This window comes from Helicoverpa armigera, chromosome 11, assembly GCF_030705265.1.
Source record: "Helicoverpa armigera isolate CAAS_96S chromosome 11, ASM3070526v1, whole genome shotgun sequence".
In the NCBI taxonomy this organism is placed as follows: Eukaryota; Metazoa; Arthropoda; class Insecta; order Lepidoptera; family Noctuidae; genus Helicoverpa; species Helicoverpa armigera.
The window spans coordinates 12,410,341-12,430,195 of NC_087130.1; the positions used below are offsets into that span (position 1 = coordinate 12,410,341).

The window sequence follows — 19,855 nt, forward strand, 5'->3', positions numbered from 1 at the left end:
CGTGACCGTTTCATCTCATAATCTTCTTAGTCTCTTTATATCACGGTAGTCATTTTTATAATTTAAGTGAAATCGTGCAAAAGTATTTAGCAAAGTAGGTATGTAAAGAAATGGATTGATATTTTGAGGAAAACTAAAATTGGTACTGTAGATAAAAAAACTTGATGAAAAATATACCTAGTATGTCGCTTCACTTCAGTTCTTAAAATCAAAACAATAAAACCATCGTCATACCGACTAATATGGACTAAAGTCAGATAATTTATTTCATGTAGGCATTCACAAGCACTTATGAATGTCAAAAATATAAATAAGTTCGATTCTAGTTGTATTATAGTAGGTGTAGAGTAGTTAATATATAGTGTCAGAAAACATAGAATCACCCAATTTACAGGTTGTATTTTCAGATACTGATTTGGGGCGGAAAAATATGTTTTAAATTGTAGATATGTATTATAATGTTTATTTGATGATACATTTCGAATCATAACATTCGATTTCTTTTTGCAATCATTAATTAATATTGCAGCGCATATTTTGGTAGAAGAGAGGCACTGTGACCAAATTTTTTATACTTTAAATTTTTATTAATTTCTTCCTCCACATCATTCAATAGGTTCTGGGGATAGGTACTTATTTAATAAATTAAAGATAATTTAGAGGTCCATAACTATTATTTTTATTCGTTTTCATTTCCTATCTTGTAAACATTGAATTACTTCTTGAGGTAGTAAGCGGCATAGGGTGAGGCGTAGGGGTAGGCGGAGTAGGCGGCGAGCGGCGCGGAGTAGGCGGAGTAGGCGAGCGGCGCGGTGTGGCAGCAGCCACCGGCGCGGTGTACGCCGCCGCCACGGGCGCCGTGTATGCCGCGCTGTACAGCACGCCGGGCTTGGGCTCAGCCATAGCCGCCACCAGCATGCAGGCGAATACGAACTGCAAAAATATTGAAAAATTAGGTGAGATAAACCAAAACATCTATCAACGAATATTTTCCTTGATATAACTGCATGCAGGGTCATTATTGATTAACTTGAGTTGCTTTTTCTCTTTAAAGTCCTATTTCTCAACTAAGGCACTCACCATGGATTTGAACATCTTGATTGTTTTCACTGAGCTACTGCTTCACTGAATGATACGAAAGATGTAGCACCCTCCCATTTTATAGTAATATCAGAAGGCCGAATGCACAAAACGTGAGGTCCACCGAGCTTGTCAGCGCGCAAGGAATAGTAATGAATTTACTTCCATGGACAGTGAGTGCCCAATGAATGAAATAGCTGCGAGTCGTTTTAATTAATTAGGTAACGGATTGTGTGTTTTGGGATATGTAAATTATAGACCGCCAATACTAAATCTAATAGTATTTAGTAGTAAATTGGTGCATAATTTTATTTTGTAAAGAATAAGTAGATACTTTGTGTATTTTTACTAATCGCTTCCTGAAGGAACTGCTAACCACCCCAGATAAAAAGTAACCAATATGAAATCAGAAATACAAATAGGATCAGATATACAAGATGAAAATGAAATAAAATCACTTACATAGTTTCGCCTTTATAATGTTAGTGCGATTTCACCTGTTTTTGATGATATGTAAATGCACGTAGATGAATGTCATAATCTTTATTATTGTTTTGTTAGTAATTTTACCATCACAGTCTCATTTTGCATAAAATTATGACGTCCTATTTTCAGAATCGTTTAGTCCTACTCTGACTTGGTTTGTAAGAATGAAGTAATCTATAAAAATAAAATAAGCTTAACATTTATGTTACTTTGTGATTATTGTAATGGTATCCACAGTTCACACAGCCCTATTCGCTCTCGTAACCCGATGGGACGGCAATCCGACACGACCGGAAAGAGATCAGGCGCAGGACCGACATTTACGTGCTCTCCGATGCACGGGTGAATCAATCACCAACTTCCAGACTACGGGCTGCTAAGTTTAAGAAAACCCACAAAACGATTTCGGCCCGACCCGGGAATCGAACCCGAGACCTCGAACACAGTAGCCGCGCTTGTAGACCAACAAGGCAGTTTAAAGTTTGTGATTATTGAAAACTTTGTGCGTACATACAAATTGTCCGGTTGGCGATTGGCGATGTTTACCATATGTAGATTAGTGGACTACGATCATAGGTCGTATTTTAGAAGTTTCGGACATCAGCGATCCATCTATCAGCCTTATTATACATAAAGGTCAAAGGCAAAATAGATCAATTGAATTGTAGCAAGACTTTAGTCATGTTTCTCTTTCATGAAAATGTAATTACTATGATTTGGAATATCCAAAGGCATGTAATGGCTCAGCGAATTTTAACTAGTTGCAATCTTAACGTTAATGACGTCATTTGTCGATTTAAAATTATATTGGCGTTACTAATTTAAATCTGGTAAAAGAATAGTAACAACTCTTTCTGAGCAATATGTAGCTACAGACAGTGTCTTAAATGTTCATATCGATAACATAAAGTCTTTGGTTCAGCTCCGTTTTCAATCTTACAGATTCATATAAGCTCTTTTATTTTTAATACCTGTTCTTCATAGGGGTTGATCCAGTAGGCAGATCCAGGCTCGTACTTTTTAGGTGTGGTAAATAGGTTTAAATACCACAATCAATAGATATGATGCCGTTATTTGCTATAAGAAATGTTTCAACGTATATGACAGCTTGTAATATTTATATAACGAAATGGTAATGGGTAAATATCGATATAGTTGTATATATATATAAGTTTATTTTGACTTTTTAAATTATTGTAAATATTATGTAAATACTTCAATTAAATAAAAGTAAATATCGTACATTCTCAAGTTGTATATGAAGGACTCCAATTAATACATAGCCATTCTAGAGCAACTGGTGTGACTACGATGCTGACATTTTGACTTACAATTCAATTGATCAAGCTGATCCTGTCACAACTTTTCGAAAAACAAATAAGTAATACCAATAAAATTTATTTGTTTTGAGATTTGCAGCGATCAGCAGATTTGATTCTCGAGGTTAAGATGGGACTACTAGTAGTAACCTAAATGCGTATTGCCCATTGTGTATCCTAGTCGTTGTAGGCTTGGGTCATACAAGATTTGCTGGACATTTTGTTGATGTTAATTCTTTGCCGTAGGTCAAGCAGGCCTAATTTGGCCTAAAATTGGATAGATTTCAATTGGCACTGTTCGACCGTGCAGGTGCATAAGGAAAGAAATTAAAATTATTTATTGCTTATCTATATTTTGACCTTGAAGTTTTAAAAATTTAGGTATCGTAAAATAATACACATACAGCTGTTGTTGGGTTACTTATTTATTGTATTTTAGAATTGTGACCGTTTTGTGAGATGTTCATTTTACTTCTTGAGGTAGTAAGCGGCATAGGGTGAGGCGTAGGGTATGCGGAGTAGGCGGCGAGCGGCGCGGAGTAGGCGGAGTAGGCGAGCGGCGCGGTGTAGGCAGCAGCCACCGGCGCGGTGTACGCCGCCGCCACGGGCGCCGTGTATGCCGCGCTGTACAGCACGCCGGGCTTGGGCTCAGCCATGGCCGCCACCAGCATGCAGGCGAATACGAACTGAAAACATAACAACTATTTGTTAATATCAATTGACTAACTTTTGATTTTGTTTTTCTATTAAACTGTTAAATAATTCTCCATCGCACCTGGAATAAAGAAATACTTACCATGTATTTGAACATTTTGATTGTTTTCACTGAGCTAGTGCTGCACTGAATGATATCAAATACACAAAAGCTACGAATTTTATAGTACTCGAGAAGGCCGTATGTTTGTATGCATTGTGACTTGTGACGTTACCAGAGCTCGCACCTGTAGCATGCGTAGAATTGTAATTACTTTCCTTTAGTCAGAAATGTCAGGAAGCAAGTTTACTATAGACTTTGAAAAAAAAAGAGTTACTGTTTTTCCTTTTGTGGTTTTATGGTTGTTAAATAAAAAAAATAAAGTTATTAGATTGTCGTTTAGATGAAAACAAAGATTTGAATTAGAGATGTTTTCTATTTTCGTATCTTCCACCCACCAATAGAAAAGCAGATACGTTTTTTTCTTGTTACATAGTAGTAATTTTACTGCACGGTGGTGCCCACTCTCGAACATTTAAGTTTGAGCACTTTAGTACATGTTTTTAATTTTGTTAAAAGTTCTTATCAACGACTCAATCGTGGTCCATATTAGCCATCTTCTAATTTACTATAGATTTTTAGTAATAAATTAGAAGTCTTTGCCCTATTTTAAGCTTTATGAATCATATTTAGGCTCGGGAGATGATGTTGAAATAAATTATATCAAACAATGTATTCTCTCCAAAGGGATAGTGTTCATCTCATCCTAAAAGGTCTTTGCTTTTACTTTTAATTTGTATCCACATTGAAACGGAAAGCATTCGACGGTCACTTGCTCTTCATTAACACATGATGTTGGGGTCAGCTAATCGGTATTCGAAGCACGGCTCCGCTACGAGAACGAGGCTTTGTCCACATTGCGTGCACTGTCCTTCTTAATTTACTATAAAGTTGGTTGCAGCTGATTTTTGATATCATTCAGTTCAACAAGAGCTCCTTGACAACAACTAACAATATGTTCAAACTTGTGAGTAATGTTTTTGATTAAGTTTGGTAGGGTTGTAAAATGCTCAAGTGTTTTAGTTGAACAGGATACAAAGCTTTGATTAAGTTATTTACATTATTTTAAAGTTTATTTAAAATAATACGAACCTCCTATTGTTTGGAAAGTCGGTCAAAATAGAAGTCGATAGAGAAATTACAGCTCATTGTATATTTTATTTTTCAGTTCGTATTCGTGTGCATGTTGGTGGCAGCCATGGCTGAGCCCAAGCCCGGCGTGCTGTACAGCGCGGCATACACGGCGCCGTGGCGGCGGCGTACACCGCGCCGGTGGCTGCTGCCTACACCGCGCCGCTCGCCTACTCCGCCTACTCCGCGCCGCTCGCCGCCTACTCCGCCTACCCTACGCCTCACCCTATGCCGCTTACTACCTCAAGAAGTAATTTGGAGTTCACAAAATACCTAATTTTGGCAAAATGAAAATGAATTAAAGAAATAGTACTTTCGAAAGCATTAACTTGGTTTTATTAAGTTTGTCATTGCGTTTAGCACAATAAATTGTTGGTAATTTCTATAATATCAGACAAGTATTTTAGTACCTATGTAGCCGATAGGTTGTTTTGAAGGTAATGATAGTATTGGGGACTATGCAATATGAAGTAGATATTTTTGTTCTAACTTTATGAAATTGATTTACTTTATGAGTTTACTAGCTGTTGCCCGCAACTTCGTCTGCGTGGGCAATATAGAATAGTCAAAATACTACTTATCCCGTAGGTGCATTCTTTCACGTGACAGTATAATTAGGATTAGCACTTAGCAGTCGCATAGATTCATTGATCAAGGTTGTGTTGTGGATGTGACCATTTATCTAAACAAAAGAAGTAAAGTTTGTGACGTTGTGAATATCTCTGGATCTAGTCAGCCAATTTGGAAAATTATTACGTATGGTGCGTAAGTAATTTTCACAGGAAACAGTTATAATCTATGTCTATATGCTTTGATCTCAGTGGCGTGCACTTAGAGAGGCCTATGTCCAGCAGTGGACTGCGATAGGCGGATGATGATGATGATGATGATATGCTTTGAGTCTGACAAAGCTGTCATTTGTACATTTTCTGCAGCTGCTGCGACTAATCAGAAGCCAGAAAGTCTGTCAGTCTTACCATGGATATCGGCTTGTGTAGTTGACTGGATTGAAGATAGGTAGATAGGTAGTCGCTCCAAGCAAAATATTGGTACTCAAACAGATTCGGTGACTGGAAGCCAACACCAACATAGTTGGGGAATAGCCGGATGGATGATAAAATGAGTCATCATCATCAGCAGGCGCATAGGGTAGGATAGTTTCACTACTGGGGAGAAACACTTGTATGACGGGGATTTTCTGTGCACTTACTCACTATGGTAAGGCTGACCCCATTAGGCGTGCGCGATCCTCGGGCGTGTGAGTAGCGCGGGCGTCGCGAGCACGCTGCATGAACGTCGCGTTTTGCTGCCCTGCGGCATGTGTGAAGAGTGCAAGCGACGCGGCGCTCGAGTTGCGTTCTTACCCTTCGCCTGCTATCCCCGCCACCCGCTAAACGCCTTAGCAGTTAAACGTCAGGAGAGCGGCGCGTGCGCGCGACCTCGCTGTAGGTAAATGCCGCAGGGCAGCAAAACGCGACGTTCATGCAGCGTGCTCGCGACGCCCGCGCTACTCACACGCCCGAGGATCGCGCACGCCTAATGTGGGGAGGCCTAAGCCGGGACTCCACCGAAATGTTTGCATTAGTTCACGAATAGGCAAAATGTACGTATCTGTGAGAGTCCACTTCATGTGTTCGTACTTGAAACCTGCAGTTTTGCCAAGATTTTCAAAATGTACGCTCTCAATTTGTCATTTCTTGGTGGAGCCAGCAAATCAAAAGAAACATAAGTGTTGTATACTGTGCGTCACTACCGCACACCAGGAAAATTTCGCTCTTGCGTTTATATACCATATTTTGTGTCACACGTAAACAGGACGACAGTAAGTAAAAAAAGTCCACCGAAAAACTTTCAAAGATCTGATGAACGAACAAATCAGACCTGACTTGGTCAACTGGGCCAATCAGAGCTCTATGAAGCGATCATATGCTTTGGCTCCTACTGTTATTGTGGTTTCTGAAAATTTATTCACCTCATTCAACGATGAATGTAATTCTGATGGTACTATTAAGAACACTTGCTTAGCGCAGAAGCTGACGTTGGCAGGTCGACTCTTTTGACTTCTCGAATAGGATACCATTGGTTTTGTGTAATGCACACCTGCAATGCATGCTGGATTAGGATAGGATACAGGTGGATAGGATTTGCAACAGAAAACAATTCTGTCTTTGTGATTGAATGACATCAAACGTAGTTTTATATAAAGGTGTTTTTAGACTTGGCTCGGGTCTTACTGAGACTGTTCGTAATCGTGACCAGTGTATTTGCGATCAGAAGTTGAAAGTAAGCATGTCTCTGGTATGCGACGCGCAATTTGTACGTTTTCAGACGCATAAAGCATTTTACTTGTGTATGGTATTAAATCGAGAAAGCTCCCATTTCTTATCTGCACTTTGTATCTGGGCTTGTTCTTAAAGCTACAGAATCCTACATTACCTACCTAACTCACGCTTAGCAGCACTTGCGAGACAGATCCTCCTTTCTTCTAGGATTAAGTTTCCATACTTTGCATCAGAAAAAATAATGAAGGTCTACTTAATACTATTCACTCAAAGTAATATGTTTTAAGGCCACCACATTAGTGGAAGAGAAGCTAAACTATGTTTATGAAAAATCCTGATATAAACTCCATCTGTAACTTTAAAAGATAATTAATTGTTATACTAAAGTCATCATTTTTGACATAATATTCAAAAAATAATTTAGATGGCACCGTTTTAAATTTGGCTGAGAACTATTATTTTCCTTTCATCAAGGTAATAATTATAATTGGATTTTGATGTGGCACGGCAAACTGACAAACACTATTGAAATGTCTATCGAAAATTACACTACGTGTTAAAATATGGTGAATTACGGAAAATACACAACTCCATCTGTTGAAATAATAAACCTCTATAAAGAATGTATGGTAATTTATTGTCATTTACCACCTCGCTCCTTTGACAAATTTTATGTATTTTATTTAACACAGATTACCAGAGATGGAGCTACTTTAACCTTGGCTAAACACAATTTTCATTTTTATTTTCTTCCGAAGTTACTTATGAAGGTGTGATTTTCTGTGTAAAGGTTAATAATAGGCCGATCAACTAATATAAGTACAACATTCAAATGTACAGTTTTGACAAACAGATTGCGTGTCGTAATATTTTACATCTTGAATTCACAAAATTAATCATATCTTTTGATAGAGTGAATCGATTTCGATGAAACAAAACTAAGTAATACCCCAAGTTACGTAGAATTTTTGTATATAAGCATTGTCTGCATTGAATTCGTAGATTTTACGTGAATCCCGAACGAACAAACAGATAAACAGATAAACAGACAAACAGACAAACAGACAAAATGACAAAAATGATGGAATTGGGTTCTGTAAGTTATCCTTTAACATGCTGGCTATTTTTTTGCCAATTTCTTCAATGTACAAAAATTACTTTTCTACAGATTTATTATATGTATGATGAAAAAACAAACCTTTCACACGAATACCGCTACGGAATCATCAGAGTCCATGGAGAACTGCTATGAAATCTAGTTAGCACGGTGTTGTGTATCATCTAATAATTAACTAAAACTAACAATATATAAGACTAGCCGTTTTCCCGCGGTTTCACCCGCGTCCCGTGGAGCTACTGCTGGCACCGGGATAAAATATAGCCTATATTATTCGTAGATAATATAGCTTTCTAATGGTGAAAGAATATTTAAAATCGGTCCAGTAGTTTTGAGTTTATCCATTACAACCAAACAAAGTTTTCCTCTTTATAATGTTAGTATAGATTGGGAACAATATGGTAAAACCATTGTTTCGTTCCGATGGAAACCATCGAATCGCACGGTAACAATATGTTTAAACCTTTCTATTCACTCATGATTTATTCAGCAGTAGCTAGAATCAAACATGACTCATTAAATCTTTTTCTGACAGAAAGAGGCGTCACAAAACTTTGTGCCATAATAAGTAATCATTGATCTTTTCCTTATACGGAAAAGTCTGGGTAAACTATCTCGCACTTTTCTCTCTTAACTTTTGTCTCTCATGTATTTAACTGTTACAAAAACAGAAACGATGATAAGGATTTTTAAAGTACTTACTAAACATCAGTAATAATACATGTAAGATATTATCAGACCCTACTATTTATTGTAAGGATCTCAACAATAAAAGTAGTAGGTATTGTGGTAACCTTATAGCTGTTTTGTCATATACAGAACCAAATAGACTCTTGGACAACTAATAATGAAATAAAACAATCACTGCAAATAACACTAAATAATTTATTTGTTCGCTAAAATACTCGGTTTAAAGAAACTCTGCTTATTTAAAGAAGTAGTAAGGCGAGGAATAGGAGTATGAGGAGGAGTACGCCACTGGTGCTGTGTATGCGGAGTAGGTCAGGGGTGCTGTGTACGCGGAGTACGCTAGGGGCGCTGTGTACGCGGAGTACAGGGGCGCAGTGTACGCAGCTGTGTAGGAGAGCTGTAGTACAACGCTGGGTTAGGAGCCGCTGCTGCCATTGCCAACATGCAGGCAAACACGAACTGTGGAAAGAAACATAGGCATTAGTATAATAACACAAAATTTTCAGACGGAGGAATATTTTAACAGTTTTCCGAGCCTCTTTGAGGGCTGGAATGGGCCACTTCTTGCACACATATGCAAAGATCTTAAAACAGTCCAAAGTATATGATTACAGGACGATGAGTGCTCCGACAATGGACTTCTATACTTAAAGTTTACTATTCACAACTTTGCCATAGTTTTATTCGATTGATGAATACAAAACGATTATAATTTCAATGGGTTAAAAATATTAATTCCTTACATACACCCAAATCAATTTGAATAAAGCAATAAATAAAATAATGTATGTAAACCCAAACTCTTATGCACGTCACATACCAAAGCTTGACTAAACAATTATTATCTTTATGCAAACAAACATTTGTATTCACACAATTTGTCAGTAAATTAGTCCTTGTCAATCATATTGGAGGATACATTTTTGTAAATACTCCTGTGAAGACAAATACAATATTTTGTGCATTGTTTCGCAGAACTAAATTAAATAAATAAAAGGTCAAAAATAACTGTATAATTGTGATTGGAGTTCGTTTTAATCATTTTTTCAGCAGTATCAGGGAGTAGGTACACGATTTCTACAATATTATATAATACTATTTTGTTGCATTAGTCGTTTTCTACTAATATACCACTGTCAAATGAAACTTAAGCTTACCCTATGAAATATCTTATGTATTAGGTATAGGGTTTAAATTAAAGTGTTTTCATTACTTTACTACAGACCAAAAGGATAAATACAACCTTTATACAAATAGTAATAAGAATTATTTCGTCCCGTGGGAACTACTTCTCGTGCTGAAAAATGTTTAAAATGGGATAAGTAGTTACCGAGATTGAATTGTTTGTTAACAATTTTAGTATAGACTGGTCCAGAAACGATTGGAACACTTTACAAGCTTACTAAACTGCACTATTAATTAAACAGTAACTAAATGCCTAATTTCTTAAATACATACAAGAACATAAATATACAAACACCCAAATCTAATACTTATATGACGCAACGCAACCTTACTTCAATAGATCCCACTGTTTCTATAATTAATGAAAATAGCTAATTATGTAATAACCAATGAACACTCACCAATTTGTACATTTTGGAGGTTGTTGTCACTGAGCAAGTACTGAGCTAAATGATGACCATTGAGTGTCCGACCCATCTTTATAGGGTGACTAAGAACGTACCATGTATTGTCAGGATTCGCGCTCAAATCGTCACGTACCATAACCGAAGATTAGTCTCTTTCACACCTGGGGACTCAACAATATATTTTCTTCTTGTCTTCTCATTAGTATGTAGCTCCTTTTCAAATTAAAGCTGTAAATTATAATCAGTACAATAACATAATTTTCTTCATGCACAAAATATGTCACGTTATCGTTATGAGTTTGGGTGATCTCAGTAACTTTTACCGATCTTTAGTATTGATGTAATGAAGGGAAAGATTTGTATGTAAGAAAAAGATAACTTAATAACTTTCAGATATTCAAATGGTGCATTTGGCTGACTAACAGGCACTTTAATCCGACGACGGGAATCAGCTCCTTAAGGACGTGGGTGTAACCGCGAGAGTTAGCAAATAATAGTACACTATATTATTTACTCAAAAAACCTTTTACGTCCCATTGTCTGCGTTTTCCGCAGATCAAGTTACCTACATACAACTCGGTCAAACCAACAACCGGGATAGCTGAGAAATGTGTCTGCAAAATCCACTCGAACAAGTAGGTAACACAAGAAAACTGCATGGAAAACAATTCACGAAAAGTCTTGATTCTAGAAGGTTTTATATAGATACTACTTCTTACCTAAATAAAAGTTATACTCATCACATAAATAATACAGGACATGGTACTGTTTTTAAACAGTAGATATATAATGCAATCTGACACAGTATCCGATTATTTCAAATCAGCATCAATAATTTGTTTTCCGAATGAAGGCTATATTAGTTGCTACTCTTGCAGTCACTATGTTTAAGCAAGAGTAGGCTTCAGCATACAGGTGAGAAATGACGTAGATCAAACCAACCCCGGAGGCTCGTTACCTCAACACGTGCCCATCAAATCCTTGATTGATTGTGTCGTGCAGGGACATAGATCTCGTCACACTGTCAACAATGTAAAGGTCTATTTAATTTATCTGTATGACAAGTTGCACATGTGGACATTGACTGGTGAGCTAGCTGAAGCTATGTTCATAAACTAAAACCCCTGAGGCTTTCGTCTTAAAATTTTGACAAATATTTTGCTAAAATTATAGTAAAAGCCTATATTTTACAGTAATAGACGTATTCTTTCATCAAATAATATAAACGCGAAAGTTTGTACGTATGTATGGATGTGGGTAAAAGAGACGGATACGCCTACAAAATCTTTTGTTTCTGAGTTTGAGGTTAATCTATCCATTTTAAAGGAAAATAAATAAACTGCTCAAAAGGTGCTCAGAAAAATACTCAATTAGAGAGTAATTTAATTTTAAAACAATACTTGCAACTTTGTCAAAATAATGCGCTGCGCTAATTTTGCTGCTTTCACTCATCATTTTTAATTGAATTTTGTCTGAACACGCAGTATTTGGATGTTTATTGGCCAAGGTTATTTTATAAAAGGAACACCCAAACGGCCATTAAAAATTTGGGTTTTCCACATTATGTGCCAGAATTATTATGTTTGAATTTAGAATAACTATGGAAATCTATTTGTTCCGTCAAAGAGAGATCATTTGTTCCCGCGTCTGGTGATTCCTGAATAGTATCAAGCGACTGTAGAACAATTATTAACTTGACACCTGCTTTAAGATTTAAAACGCCATGAAGCGTCGAATTACGTATATGAACGCAAAGACAATGTCTTAGAATATTTGACTTGGGCTCAAGTGCACTGACAAAATAAACGGTTTTCTTAAAACATCTGTTTAGGTATCTACTGTGAATATTCACGTTGAATTTTAGAAGTAAACAGTTGTTTTAAAGAAAACGGACAATCATGTTGTCGGTGAAAATGGGCTCAAGTAATTTTCGTTTACCTACGTAATACAAAATATCCAGTGTATTACGAGCGAAGTCTAAGGTGTAATGACGCGCAATTGCCTAATACAAAAATATGTACATCTACATATGTATTTAATTTAATCAGTTTGGGATATTTTGAATACTAACCTATGTTATTAAATAAAAGGCTTAGGGAAAGTAAATCTTGATGCAAAGTAAATGTAGTTTGAAAGCCGACCCCAACATAGTTGGGAAAAGGCACGGAAGATGATGTCGATATTTTTGGTACAGTATAAGTATATATTTCTACATCATTTGAGTAGTAGTAAGAATATACTACAAAAATGGTCGGCTCCAAAGTAGGCATAGGCGAAGACAGTTTCCTCGTACACCTCCGCTAGTTATTTTGTTTTCCACAGTGTTAATCGTTTCAGAAGTTTTAAGCAAAACTAATTAGGTGAGTCCTACTTTCACAAGATATGCGTATCGGTTCTAATGAGTGAGTATTGAATCCAATCTAATTAATTCGTTATACTATGCGTGGTGTGAGATGAAATTAGCAGTTTTACAGCAAGATATATAAGCTGCAATTCAGTTCGATACCATTGAGTTTATGATTGTGACGATGTTACTTAAAGCAGTAAGTATCTAGTAATTTATTTATTAAACATACATATTTAAGTTTTAAGAAAATCACTTTTAATTTCAAGTTGTATTTATGTATTTTTAATAATGTATCATTCTAATAACTGATTGGAATTAACAAATTGTTTACCGATATGTCAAATTGTATTAGCAAATGTGTCTCGCGCAAACATTTGATTATAGTTTATCCTTTTAATAAAAGTGCAAGCACTTTTCCCCTTTTACAAATAATAATCATAACCTTATAATTTATAAATAGAATAGTTAATAATCTTTTAAAACCCTAAAAAGATGTTAAAAGTACGGACAGTAAAAAGCAAAAGGGGTGAATATACTTCAGACGCGTCAATGATTGTAAGGCAAGTAATTTAGAAGATGTAAAATATTTCAGTATGTCATAACTTTTCCTCAAGAAAAAATACAGCCTTAAATTTTAGGAAAGTTATGCAGGGGTCGTCGCACGCTTAACTGTGACATATTTTTACAATCTTCACACATGTGCTGACAATTTATGAGTCTTTTTAGAACCTTACTCACTATCATTTCAAGCCGGAATTGAATTATTAAAAATGTTTTCATATTTTTGCAAAAGGCAAGCAGCAGAATCTTAATCAGCCAAACATTTATTTCTAGTACTTTGTCCTACCTAGGCCTAGTTATCAATAGCCTATAGCAGGCAGGCAATAGTTTACCTGCTCCGTGTAAGACAATACAAAGATAATAATTAATCATTGTATTTTGAATGTATGCGCATTACCTAGTAAAATAGCTCACTATCCTCAAAATACATACTTATTATTCATATAGCATTTCTTACAGTAGTATATTAAAACTGATCTTTTAATATAACTGTGGCTTCTTCCTGCCGATTTCAGTGGCTCCTATTACTCCTGGCGTGTGCGTTCGCCGCAAGCCTTGGCGAGGCCAAGCGAGTGGTCCACCGCCACCGTCGTCCGACGCCGCGACATCCAGTAATCCTGGTCAACAAGGTGCCTCGTGTCAAGGTCGCCAATAAGGTCCTAATGTCACCACGTCGACATAAACACTAACGCGATGACGTCACAACCACCCAATATGATATAAATATATTTCTCCATCTGTATTTTGGAAGTCTGTCATTTCTGATTCGTTACCCTTACTACCCCATTTTGGTTTGAAACATTTAAAGGACAGCTTCAGCTTTCGACACTTTTGATCTAATTTAAGCTGTCTCTCGGTATAAAGTTGAATGAACCCGCTTCAAACGGTTTACCTAGTTTGTATCAAAGTACTTACAAGTTATATCGCAAAACACTCAAAAGTTTAGTTTCGACCAAACTTTTGGCTAAAACACGGACCCTTTAAACTACTTACTAGAAAAGTAGAACAATAAACAACAACAAAAACTTAACGACGATAATAATCTTGTGGAATGTGTAACTGCTGCAAAGAGATCCGTGTTTATTTAAATTTCCCAAGTTTTTGTTATCTATGGCGTTTAGAAATAGTGTCCAGTGCGTAAGTCCTTGATCTAATATGTTTTAGCGGTCGCCGGTGACACGGCGCAAGGCTGCACGTGCTTATAATGCTTAATGCGCTCGAGGAGGATATTTCGACTTTATCCGGTTACACTACCATATACCACATCGCCGTATACTTGACCACTGATATAAAAGAAGTCCCGATTGTCTGATTATTATCATTGTGCACCGGATCTTGTGTCCTACAGTTTCTTAACGACCAACAAAACAAACCAACATCAAGATGTTCAAATTCGTGAGTACTATTTTCTCTGTATACATAAGTGTCTCTCAACTGTGAATATTTTAAGTGGTGAAATTAATTAATTATCTTTTAAACTGTTTTAATATATTTATATAAATGAATAAGTTTAATCTCACAAATCTTTAAAAGTTAGATTTTTTTCGAAAATTCATAAGCAGACATTTCACCTAAAGCAACTTAGTGTAAATAACTACATATGTGGTCTTTTCAGATTTACTTATTTTCAGTCCTAATAAACACTCATTTTATTTTCAGGTGTTCTTTGCTGCTCTCCTGGCTTTGGCTTCGGCCAAACCCTAGTGGTTGAGTACCCGTAGCGGCCGCGTACACTGCTCCCGTAGCAGCCGCGTACACCGCGCCCGTCGCCTACTCCGCGTACAGCGCCTACGACTACGCCCTGCCCTATTCCGCGTACACCTACGCCGCCCGTACACTTATTACGTGCGCTGATCATTTGAAGTAACCAGGCTGATGAAACACGACAACTGCTCAAATATGTACATTATTAATATAATCACAGCAACAATCGAAATAAAGCTACTTCGATATTACTCTTGACTTTTTCTCAAGTTTGCCATTCAGGATTCCGAAATGACCAGTTCATTGTATTTTCACATTGGTCATTGTTAACTAGGTCAGGTCTTAGTATTCCTCATTGTGTGGGTTCATATACCTATTATGTATTCTGAAAGGTTAAAGCCTTTATTATTGAATAATAGTATAATACACGTAACACAATTACTATTTGTAATGTAATAATGCCGTAAGTATTTTCTTCACTATTCATTGTGACGTGATTGTTCATTCACAAATAACTTAATATTCAAGGGTTTAAATGTTAAAGTTATTGTGGTGGCTTTAAGGGCACTAAAACACGTTTCAACGTTACAAAACTTACAGAATACCATGTATTTGTATGATATCTTTGCAAATGTTGTTGCTATTATGGCATTATTAAGTAAACGTGCATATAATAGAGTCCGAAATGTTTCAATATATACAGCCCACATAATAATCATTGTTACTGAATTAGACATATACGTCACATATAAAATTACCAAGGCTGCGTATTTAGGGGGTATTATTGAAGTGTTGAGACGAAATTAGGTACCACACGGTAAGAGCACAGGACGAAAAGTCGCTTGAAAATGTACGAACAGTTCAATATATGTGAGATGTATCGACATGTTTGCATCCAGCCGAAGTAAATGTCGATTAATGTTGGAGATTAGTGATTTTATCGCTCGATACGGCAATAAAGCGAGCACTATAATGAACGTCGGTGACGCCGAGACGTTTAGTGCAGAAAACGTGAGAACGTGCCAAACGTCACGTGACACACTTACATACATAACGTTTGTTATCAAATAGAGCTTTTATTCAATTTGTTTGGTCCAGTAACTTTGAAATTATGTTGAGGCGTAGATGAAGTTCTGTTTTCCCGAACCTAGACTTTAACGAAAACATTACATACAATTGAGTTTTGCTGACATTCAAACAATCAAAGATGAAATAAAATATGTTCACAAAATTCTGCATGCTCATTGAGAATAACTTCCTCGTTGCTTATTTGTTAACTGCAAACTTGATGTAATTTTTGCTACCTGAAGTTCACCTTTAATTCATTTGAATAGATTTATTTGTAATTCAAATTATTGAATATTATCTATACTATATCGTATTACGTAGGGCAGCTATTTTTCTGAATGGTTTATCATTTCTTCTTCTTCCGTCTCGGGAGCTAGTCCAGGCCCTACTACGAATTTTAGTCTCCTTGTTATGATTTCAGTGGTCAAACAATTAGCATACAAACCGCCTTACAGCACATTCATATCTCTTCTAGGAATTGAAAGCAAACACACGACCTGAAGCCTGACTTCCAACGAACCATCCCCTTAGTTTTGTTTACCTTAGGGCAGCTAGGCACGGGTTACCTAACGCATTGCAATTAAGTGCAACTAGCATTCAGTATGCACGTGACTAGGTACGTAATATAGGAGTACGATGTCACTTGAGACGGTACCACGTGTGAAGTGAGTATGTTGATTAATTTAATTGTAACAAATAAATAGGATGGCTTGAAGTTTGGTTTTGTTTTCTGAAAGTATTAGAAAAGTAATACAATTCATAGATAGTCGGTATTTATTAAACTTTTATGTTTTTTAAAAATATTTTAGAATTTCATCCATATTATAAATCAGTAGGTACCTAAGTTGTGAGTAGGTAATAATAGCATAATTTTTAAATAATTGAAAACATCAGATTGAACTAATTTACTCTTTCAGAGAAAAGCAATCGCTGTACGATGTTTAACATGCTTATTTGATGAACCTTCTTAACTTTACCAATATTTACTGACAAAGTTAAGGTAGGGTAATTAAAAGTATCATATTCGTGACAGAGTTATTTTAACTTCATTAAATGTTATACTTCAAAACAATGATTTAACCTTCCGTATATTTATAGCTTTTAGGAGGAAGGAGATTAACATAATTATTTATATACTTAATAAACACTCAATTAAATCTGTGAATTGGTTTGGTTAAAATTATTCAAACGCAAGACAATAGACTTTACATAGGTATTTCAATAGGTATCTGTTGACGAATTCATCCAATCAAACACCGAACAACAAGAAATACATTTAGGTCAGAGAGTGATGATGTAATGACGTAATGGGTGCATTACTTCCATCTGGCTTACCTTGAACATGAAGTTTCCGAACATATGTATTATGGATCACCTAACATCTGATCCACGCAATCTTCTGGGAAATCACGATTACCGATCACAGTATTATTATGAAGGAAAACTACTCAAAACCTTTAACTTTTAGGTCCATATTCTAGAAGGATTTCGAAGCTTTTGAGAGCAGTTTTAGCCTTGAACCAGGTTCCGTTAGACCTAAATATAAGGTGGAGGAAGTTTCACAATTATTTTACCAACTTTGTTATCAAACACTCATGGTTAATTTTCCATCACTTACCTGACATTTACAGTCTAAAATAAGAGTAAGTTTGTTTGATCCAGTTATTAGTTTACCTGTTCCCTTAATCTGCTAATGCACGTTAGGAGCATTTTTGAAACCATATTAATAACTTTTCCTGTTTATTAGTTTGGATGAGTCTCCATTGAAACTTTTAATTGTAAATTTGGTATTATAACATTTTAAATAGCTTCTCAGTCGCTCATCTAGCAGTCTCACTACCACTCTGCTGACAGGTAAAGAGTTCCACTCTAATTATTAGTTCTCCCGTACCAAGACAAGATTATCCAAATCTACAAAGCAATCTGTCTTCTAAGAAAAAGAAAGAAGATCTCTCAAACACAGATTTTTAATCATAAGTAGTGGCTCGTGGCCTAAATCAACATCGGTTTCTGTTCGAGCGTGCATTCACCCAAGTTTGTTAGCCACATCTTACCCTTGTTGACACTCTGGGGAAAAAGCAGATGTGACCGACTTTCACTCAGGAACATCTCGTCGAGGTTGTTGACCTCATTGCATGGTCAAAAACTGATAGATGCGAAGGCCGTAATGCAGTAGGTATAACTATGAAATTTTCATTGTTTCCCAAGACGCATCTTTCCGCAGATGGAATGCAATGCAGGCATCTGAATTAGTAACGTACGGATATACACATACAAAATATAAAATATTCTGAAGTAAATGAATTTTATTTTTTATCTTATGAATACTAATAATAATACTTACTTTTATGTTTAAAATAAATAAAAAATAATAATACTTACTTGACTCCGATAATTCTGTACTTATCAATACAATTTGCCAGATTTTGAGTATGGAGTTTGGAAGAAAGTTTCCTTTATTTTTATCGCTTTGATTCTGAGCTGCAGAGTTTTGGAAACAGACCTACCATTTATTTACCATATGTGATTTTCAATCAATCAAAATTATTTACTGTAGTTACATAACGATTGTTACTCCGAATATCGCGATTATGAACATAAACCCTTAGGGGTAGTGTTGTATAAATCCTCTATCCAATTTATTATTGTCATAACATAGATAATTTAGTTTTTGATTTCTATTACTATGTGATTTCGTTCAAGTATCTGAAAATTGATGAATGATTGGTAAGATAATCTGTTTATAAAGCGTTCATATAATCATAACAACGAACGAAAATGTGAATGGTGTAAACGCGGTTACACCATTAAATAAAACTGCAAAGATCTATTGAAAATAACGCAGGAACTGCAAAAGATTTTCTTATTTAAGTGAAGTTTTTTAATACAGGTAAAAATCAACTCTAATGTATCAATTTAATATAATTTAATTTTTTATCGTATCTGTATGAGAACATTCAAACACATATTTTTAGCTATCGATAGGCCTTTGTTTTCATTCAACGAGTAATACACGAATGTAGCCACGGCACCTTTAATTTATTTTTAAACAAATTCCACAGAACGCTTTACACCTACGGCCAATTATGTTCAGGCCCCTTGAAATTTCGTCAATCACCCGTGAAGCTGTGTGAAATACGTTCCCGGTATGACGTCACTATCTCGAACACGTTTTTTGCAAATTAATGCTCGAGGAAAGTTATGAATGGATAGCGTACGTCATGTTAGGATGGAATGCGTCTGGTCTGATGCATTGTGTTGTTCCTTGTAGAACAATGACGAATTACTACTTGCACGTTTACGGTCGTCATGGGTTAGAATGTTCGAGAAGGTATATCTCAATTAGATGCCCTTTCAGAGTAATTATAGAAAACTTAAAGCATACCGTGTTTCTGAAATGTATTCAAGTTAACGTACCTGATAAATGATTTAAATATAATTGGTATAAGAATTAAAATTTTTTGAAGTTATTTATTTTACGCATACGCAGTTTTATTTTATGCTTTACATTCTTCAAACAATAAACGGATTTTACGAAATGTAAGTTAAATCACAATTGCATTATATTAATCGGCCATTTTGTAACAAAATTATTGTCAATACATTGGGAGGTATTAATTTGTTAAATATAAGTAGGTACTAATGGAAAGTTTCGCGATCTACTAGGCTGAAAGTTTCCTTACACGCGTCCCGGGGACTATTGCGTCAACGTGGGCTTTGTTCA

General features: G+C 35.9%; 1 protein-coding gene, 2 long non-coding RNA genes and 1 other non-coding gene across 4 annotated transcripts; 2 read left to right on the plus strand and 2 right to left on the minus strand.

The window, feature by feature from the left end:
* Positions 1 to 3,292: 3,292 nt before the first annotated feature.
* Positions 3,293 to 3,756, minus strand: LOC126056730 (pupal cuticle protein C1B). Its single transcript, XM_049850570.2, has 2 exons — positions 3,682 to 3,756; positions 3,293 to 3,571 (listed from the first exon to the last, which is right to left on the minus strand). Exons 1-2 carry the CDS (start codon positions 3,694 to 3,696, stop codon positions 3,311 to 3,313), a joined length of 276 nt encoding a protein of 91 aa, XP_049706527.2. The 5' UTR covers positions 3,697 to 3,756; the 3' UTR covers positions 3,293 to 3,310.
* Positions 3,757 to 4,480: 724 nt separating this feature from the next.
* On the plus strand, positions 4,481 to 5,091 carry LOC135117609 (uncharacterized). The gene is made up of 2 exons (XR_010276994.1): positions 4,481 to 4,606; positions 4,808 to 5,091. It is a non-coding gene; the product is annotated as an uncharacterized LOC135117609 (long non-coding RNA).
* Positions 5,092 to 9,034: 3,943 nt separating this feature from the next.
* LOC110370121 (uncharacterized) lies at positions 9,035 to 10,557 on the minus strand. The gene is made up of 2 exons (XR_010276985.1): positions 10,446 to 10,557; positions 9,035 to 9,318 (listed from the first exon to the last, which is right to left on the minus strand). It is a non-coding gene; the product is annotated as an uncharacterized LOC110370121 (transcript).
* Positions 10,558 to 14,606: 4,049 nt separating this feature from the next.
* On the plus strand, positions 14,607 to 15,314 carry LOC135117600 (uncharacterized). The gene is made up of 2 exons (XR_010276990.1): positions 14,607 to 14,754; positions 15,019 to 15,314. It is a non-coding gene; the product is annotated as an uncharacterized LOC135117600 (long non-coding RNA).
* Positions 15,315 to 19,855: the final 4,541 nt, after the last annotated feature.